This window comes from Suricata suricatta, chromosome 8, assembly GCF_006229205.1.
Source record: "Suricata suricatta isolate VVHF042 chromosome 8, meerkat_22Aug2017_6uvM2_HiC, whole genome shotgun sequence".
NCBI lineage: Eukaryota > Metazoa > Chordata > Mammalia > Carnivora > Herpestidae > Suricata > Suricata suricatta.
In genome coordinates this window covers 137,805,958-137,813,104 of record NC_043707.1, presented here as the reverse complement: position 1 = coordinate 137,813,104, position 7,147 = coordinate 137,805,958, and the positions used below count along the sequence as shown (strand labels likewise).

The 7,147-nt window shown below is 52.0% G+C and overlaps 1 protein-coding gene across 1 annotated transcript; it reads right to left on the bottom strand.

Annotated features, from left to right (window-relative positions):
• Window positions 1-2: 2 nt before the first annotated feature.
• On the bottom strand, window positions 3-5,514 carry RPL22 (ribosomal protein L22). The gene is made up of 3 exons (XM_029949550.1): window positions 5,387-5,514; window positions 2,782-2,906; window positions 3-147 (listed from the first exon to the last, which is right to left on the bottom strand). The coding sequence occupies exons 1-3, from the start codon at window positions 5,402-5,404 to the stop codon at window positions 3-5; spliced, it is 288 nt and encodes a 95-aa protein (XP_029805410.1). The 5' UTR covers window positions 5,405-5,514.
• Between the last annotated feature and the right edge of the window lie 1,633 nt (window positions 5,515-7,147).

The following is a 7,147-nucleotide window of genomic DNA, read 5'->3' as shown; positions in this document are numbered from 1 at the left end:
TTTTAATCCTCCTCTTCCTCCTCTTCCTCATCTTGGTTTATCTGGAAGTAACGCAACTCATAGCTCTCTTTGCTGTTAGCAACCACGCGCAACCAGTCACGTAGGTTATTCTTCTTCAGGTACTTTTTGGTGAGATATTTCAGATACCTGCAGGGAAAGCACACTTGAGAACCCACGGCCGGGCACCGGCGCTCCCCAACACGGGCGTTCAGATCACTGCCACGCAGGCGGCCGCCAACGCCTCTAAGGTGGTTCTTAGTGACCCTTGGAGGAAGCAGCACGGTAGGAACTTCGCGGTTAAGCACACGATCTTGGTACCTTCTATGGAGAAACAACGGGGTTTCTAAGGCGCCCCAACTACTTCCCGTACCTCACCTCACAGCTTCAAACCTTGCTCCGAGGGTCCGGTCTGTGAGGGCGGGTCTGCACACTCACTTCTGCCAGGAGAGGCTCCCCGCTCAGCTCAGGGGAGCCAGGAAGGGGAGCCAGGACGCCACCTCGCCGCTGCTGCCCTCAGCCCGCCTCCACAAGTGACCGCCCTCGGTCTTAATCTGTCAGCCTGACTGGGGACAGCTAAGCAGCCACCCCGGCAACTGCTTAAAAAATGGGCCATTTATGTAAAGGCATCAACTGGCTGCCGTGCTCAACATCCCGACTACCCAAAGCCTGCGATCTTGTCCCCTCTCTCACTTGTTTACGGATGAGGCCCTGGGGCAGCTTCCCAACCCGGAAGAGAAGAGGGAACAGACCACCGAGCAAAGTCCCGGCTGGGCAAATTAACCTTTCCGAACCCCCGCTTCCCCCGCCGTGAAACGAGCCTCCTGATACTTACCGCCCATCTCTTCAGGCCGCCACAAGGACCAGAGAGGTGCACAGGCAAGCTGGCCCGTTAGCAAGGACCCGAACAGTAACGAACCCACACACTCCCCGGCTCCGAGAAACGAATTCTGTTCAACAGCGTTACTCACGCCAACAAAGCAATCTTCACAAAGGATGTGAAGACCTCAGTGCAATCCTAGTTCAATCCTATCCACCTTTCCCTACATGAAAATAAACCAATTTGGTCATTCCATCTAAAAAATATTTTCTGTCATTTACTGTTTCTACCATATCGTATCCAGATGAGGTCGCCAATTCAAAAGTTCAGGTGGTTTAAAATTTTTCCCAATTTTGGGCACCTGGGTGGCTTAGCCGGTTAAGCATCTGACTTCAACTCAGGTCATGATCTCACGGTTAGTGGGTTCGAGCCCCGCATCAGGCTCTGTGCTGACAGCTCAGAAGCTGGGAGCCTGGAGTCTGCTTCAGATTCTGTGTCTACCTCTTTCTCTGCCCCTCCCCCACTCATGCTGTTTCTCTTTATCTCTCAAAAATAAACATCAAAAAAAATTAAAAACAGGGGCGCCTGGGTGGCTCAGTCAGTTACGCGTCCAACTTCGGCTCAGGTCACGATCTCAGTTTGTGGGTTCAAATCCCGCGTCGGGTTCTGTGCTGACAGCTCAGAGCCTAGAGCCTGGAGCCTGTCTTTGGATTCTGTGCTTCCCTTGCACTCTAACCCTCCCCTGCTCATGCCGTATCTCTCTCGCTCGCTCAAAAATAAAAAAAACACTAAAAAAATCAAAAAATAAATTAAAAATAGAAAAATTTCCCCCAATTTTTAAGCTAAACCACCTGGGTGACCCAGTCAGTTACTCAGTGTCTGACTTGATTTCGGCTCAGGGGATGATCTCCACTGTCAACGCAGAGCCTGCTTGGGATTCTCCGTCTGTCTGTCCCTCCCTGGCTCGCACATGTCCTCTCTTGCTCTCTCATTACAAATAAAAATTCTTGAAAATTTCTTCATTTTTTCTTAATAGGACGTTGGAAAAATGGGTAAAAAGCTACAGAAGTGCGGAGACAAGAAAAAGTTCTAGATTAGGAACCCCCACAACACTTGAAGAAAAGCAAACTATTATCATCCAGAAAGGAAAGCGATCAGGACCACCTCCTGCCCTGGGGGGGGGGGGGTTCAACAATCTGCAGCCGGGAAAGGTGTCAGAAGCCCCACTCACGACTGGCCTGGGGCCCGTGGGGACACGTCACCCGCAGCACCTCCCCCACCAGCTCTGCACAAGCCCAGGGCTGCAGGCTTTGTAGGGCTTGGACACCCTATGGCTGCACCCTCTCTCCTGGTACCAAATCTCCTTCTGAACAAATAAAATAACTTGAACCAGACACAACGGCAAGTCACCTCCTGACTGGCCATAATTAAAGCTAAAAGCAAAGGCTGAACAACACCCAATCTGTCCTCACACACCTTCCCACCATACGACCCTGCAGGACAAGGGAACTGGGTCTCCGACTTAGAAGAACGGGCCCACGGGAATTAGGATGGAGAAGGATGGCCTCAGCGGGACCCTGAGAGCGCACCCGACGCCGCCGGCCCCTGCAGGGAACAGCGCAGACTCAACACGAAGGCACGCTCATCGGGAACACAGATCAGAGAACCGGGCCAGCGCAAGGCTGCCGTCAACGAGGCCTCAGTCAAGGAGACCGAAAGCTCTCCACCCACTGTGATCTTCGGGGAAAGGAGGCTTGATACGCCTTAGCCCGTGAAAAAGAAGATTTTTAAAACTACCAAAACCTGAATGCTTTCAGCCCCCAGAGGACATTCCCGGAGCACCTCCGTGCGCTGCACCCTGCTCCGGGAACTAAGAGATCCAAGCAGAGCACAAATGACTGGGCGGGGAGGGGGCACCAACACTCCTGTCGGGGTGGGGGCAGCAACACTCGTCGGTCCCGTACCTTTTGGAAAAAGGCACCTCAGAAGTTACAGTGATCTTGCTCTTGCTCCTTTCAATGGTCACAACCCCTCCACCGAGGTTCCCAGCTTTTCCATTCACTTTGATTCGCTCTTGAAGAAACTGCTCCTGTGGAAATCGCCAAATGGACCGATTAGGGAAGCGACAGCTTTGCCCACTTGTTTCGTCCTCTTAACACCGATTGAAGAGGTGTTTTTCTTTTAATTCTTTTTAACATTTATTCGCTTTTGAGAGACAGAGCACGAGCGGGGGATGGGCAGAGAGAGAGACACACAGACTCTGAAGCAGCTCCAGGCTCTGAGCTGTCAGCCCAGAGCCGGACGCGGGGCTCAAACCCACGAACCGTGAAATCATGACCTGAACCGAAGTTGGACGCTTAACCGACTGAGCCACCCAGGACTCCTGAAGATTTTTCAAATGTTGTCTTTTTAAAATACTTACAGCACATCTTTAGCTATTAACATAAGGTCTGAAATCTATGAGCGCAATTAGAAGACGGCACTACTCGCGTCTATTTAGATGTTGAACGTGGCAACATCCCAGCGAGAACACACCTGACTGCTTCCACACAAGGTCAGATGTGGCCGCGACACAAAAGGCCTGACTGAGGCGTCAACAGTATAGAGGAGCCAGGAAACCTAGAGCCAAACTGTTACAAAGTACAGACAACTCGGAGTCTAAGGAGCGTAGAACACTGCCCTCCGTACCAGGAGAGAAAGTCAGTCTCCAACCCAGTAGTGGGAGCAAAACAGAGACCAAAACAACTGTACCTCAGCCCCGGGGCCCCATGCCTGGCACAGCAGAAGGGCAACAGCGCAGGAGCCGAGATGGGACCCTTGGCAAACCCCCGGGCGAGCCTGCGTGGGTCCTTCGCCTCCGTGGGGTGAATTCAGGGGTCCTGGTCAAAAAGGAGGGCTCCGCGGGCGCCTGGCTAGCTCAGTCAGTGGAGTGTGCAACTCTTGGTCATGGGGTCAAGACCCACCCTGGGCTTAGACCTCACTTCTTTAAAAAAAAAAAAAAAAAAAAAAAAACACACCACAAGGGACAACTCTGGTTCTCTTGCTGCTACAATGATATGAAATCCCTCCAGCCCCAAATCAATACAACCCTCTATTTAAAAACTCCAAGGGTTGGGGTGCCTGGGTGGCTCAGTCACTTGAGTGTCCGACTCTTGATGTCAGCTTGGGTCATGATCTCATGTTTCATGGCTTTGAGACCCCCACTGGGGCTCTGCACGGACAGCATGGAGCCTGCTTGAGATTCTGTCTCCCTCGGTCTCTGCCCAGCATGCTCCCGCGCTCTCTCTCAATCAATTTACAAACACATACGTACACGGGTACTCCGACACACTGCATATTAACTGAGGGTGGAGTAGGGTAACTAAGTCAGAAACCTTGAATCGTCCATCTTAGATTAAAAGTATTTTTTATTAATCCTATGGAGGCTTCTAGAAGGAAAAACAATTACACATGAGTGATAGCCGGGGGAGGGCCATCAGACATAAGCTGGAAGAGGTTAGGAGGGAAAGGAAGCCCCAGAAAAAAGACGACGCTGTTACACAGAGAAGAGACTAAGGAGCCGATTAAGGGGCTTCCTGCAGAACAGGGACGCAAGAAGTTACGGGCACTCACTGGTGTTGGTGGCCACAGGCTGAGCCTCTAGGTTTTGTCACCTGAAAATTATTCTCACTGTAATATTATCTTGGCAAAGAGCGAAGGTGAATTTAAGATCCTCCGCACAAGAAGTCTGAATTCCAGAATGTCCAACTGGCTCAGTCAGTTAAGCATCCAACTTTGGCTTCGGTCATGACCTCGTATTTGTGGGTTCGAGCCCTGCATCAGGCTTTGAATCCTGATTCCTCCCCTCACCCGCTCTGCCCTTCCCCTGCTCACAGGTGTGTTCTCTTTCTGTCAAAATACATCAACATTTAAAAAAAAAAAAAAAGTCCAAATTCCCCAGACATGGCTGCTGCACAGGAAAAGAGTAAACTGGTAAATCCAAGTAGCAGAATCAAAATGTGGGGATGAGGTTAATTTTTGTAGGGCCAAATATCGGGGTAAAATATCAGTATAGAACAGGATATGGTAAAAAACAAGCTCCAATTACAAGTCAGCAAACAGGATATTTGAACATAACACTGAAGCCCTGATAGCTAATAAAAAATGCAAAGCTCGAAGAAACGCTGCCGTGTGTCCAATGCCCACAGCCCAGCAGCCAGGCCCCGTGGAGACAGCCCTCGCCCCGGGAGGATCGGGCCCCTGGGCTCATGCTTCTACACACCGAGGTGCGAAGCGGATGGTGGACCCAGCGGCACTGGCCATCGCCTGGGGACCCGGAAGGAAAATCACTTTTGGAAGTAAAAGGAAAGAGGCAGAAGGCACCGAGGCGGCTTCCTAGCACTGACGTTTTACTCCTCACCGATACGCACGAAGAGAAAGCAAGACTCAGAAGCCAAGTGACCAGACTGTGCGGAGCCAGAACCCAGACGCCCATGAGCAGGGGGTCAGAAACGTGCTCCAGCAGGTTTTCTCCGCAACGTCTCAGAAGGTCCCTTACTGTCCCCAGAGGGCAGCAAGGGTGTAACTTACAAAGTTGGCGGCATCCATGATTCCGTCTTCTACGGGGTGGGTGCAGTCCAACGTAAACTTCAGAACTTGCTTCTTTTTTTTGCCCCCCTTCGCCACAAGCTTTTTCTAAGGTACACAAATGATAAACGGATGAGGGCACCACCGGCATGCCCCTCCCCCAACCACTGAATAAATGAATGAATGAATAAATGAATAACCGAACCAAAATTGCCAGGGATGGAAAAGCCCACACAACGGCAAAACCCGTGGAGCTGTGCTCACTGCAGGATCGCCAGATACCCTGTCCTGACCCCCTGAGGGGTACACCCAGGAAGGGTACTGCTTTAGGGGCCTGAAGTCATGCCCTTTTGAGGGGGAAATCCTAGCACTCTGACTTACTTATCCTTTCCAGCCTCCCCCGTCTCCTCTGGGCATGCAAGTCTGTTATCTTACGAACAACGATAAAAGGAGCCTTTCCTTTCAGTTACCATAAAACTTAAAACCAAAAAAGTTTCTAGAATTAGCATGTACTTTACTCCAGGATTAGGGCAGGCATATAAAGTACGCCTTGCACACCTAACACAAACTGAATCTGAAACAAACACTCTTGTCCTAACTCTCCAGACGAGGGTCCTGATCCGGTTTAGCAAGTCACCTGCCTTCTTGAAAACCGCAGGTCCCAAAAGCACACCTACCCAGGCTGGGACAAGAATAAGCCTCAGACTTCGGTTCTAATTACAACACTACTGTCGATTTCTAGGTTTTGATTTAAACCATCGGTCTGAGCACATCCTGCAAGGAGTTCCTTTACTCTCACAAAGCTCAGTCTTCTCCCTCTGCAAACTCCAACATCACTGAACACAGCACTTCACCACCTGACCTACCTTCTTGCAGTTCCACTGCAAAAAGCTTTAGAGTCTAAAAAAGACTTTTCCAAGACACCTCGTCTCCCTTCACGTTTAAAAAGACTTCATCAACGACTTGCCTGGATCAACTGGCCATTTTAGCTACTCCGAAAATCACGGATTTATTTTTAAGACATCTCTTCCTGGTAGCAACCAAAAGGGATGCTTTAAGAGCTAGCCCCGGACGTATACACCCAGTAAGTAAAACGCCTGCCCACAATGGGCTCCGTACCTCCCAACAAGGTTTTAAACCAAAGGCATACAAATGCACAGAGGCATTAAAAGCCCGCGCTGGCACAAAAAGAGTAGGTAAGCCGAAAATGTTAACGGTGTCCCAGCAAAGGGGAGGCAGGAAAACGACTTGCTCACGCAACCTGCGAGGGGGGCGAGCTGCAGGCCGAGGGACGTTGAGGGCGCCACCGGCCAGTCCCAGCCCGGTCGGGGCTGAACAGAGCTGGGCCTTGCCCTAGACCAAAAAAAAGGTGTGTACAGGTGCGCCCCGAGGAGCTGCTTCCTCCACGGACACTACAAGGGTCCTCAAACCCAGGCCTCTCTCTGAAAGCAAGCCGGCCACACCACCTTCCGTGGACATTCCCACTCGTCCCCGAGTCCCGGGTACAGGCTACCCGGATACGCGACTCCCGAGGGTGGCAGGCCCCTACCTCTTCCCCGCCCTCCGCCCAGGTAACCAGGCCCAGACTCTGGCTGCCTCCCGCCGGCCGCGGTCCCCAGGGCCCCAGCCGGCTCAGGCCGTAGCCTGGGCGCCCCAGCTCCCCGCTGGCCGCAGACAGGGGCCCGAACCCGAGCCGCGGCCTGGGCGCGATCTCCGGGGCTCCTCTCGCGCCCCAGGCCGAGGCCTCCTCCGCCCACAAAGTGC

Coding starts and splice junctions, on each gene's coding strand:
- RPL22 (XM_029949550.1), bottom strand. Junction 148..2,781: donor GAGGTGCCTTTTTCCAAAAG/GTACGGGACCGA, acceptor CTTTCCCTGCAG/GTATCTGAAATATCTCACCA.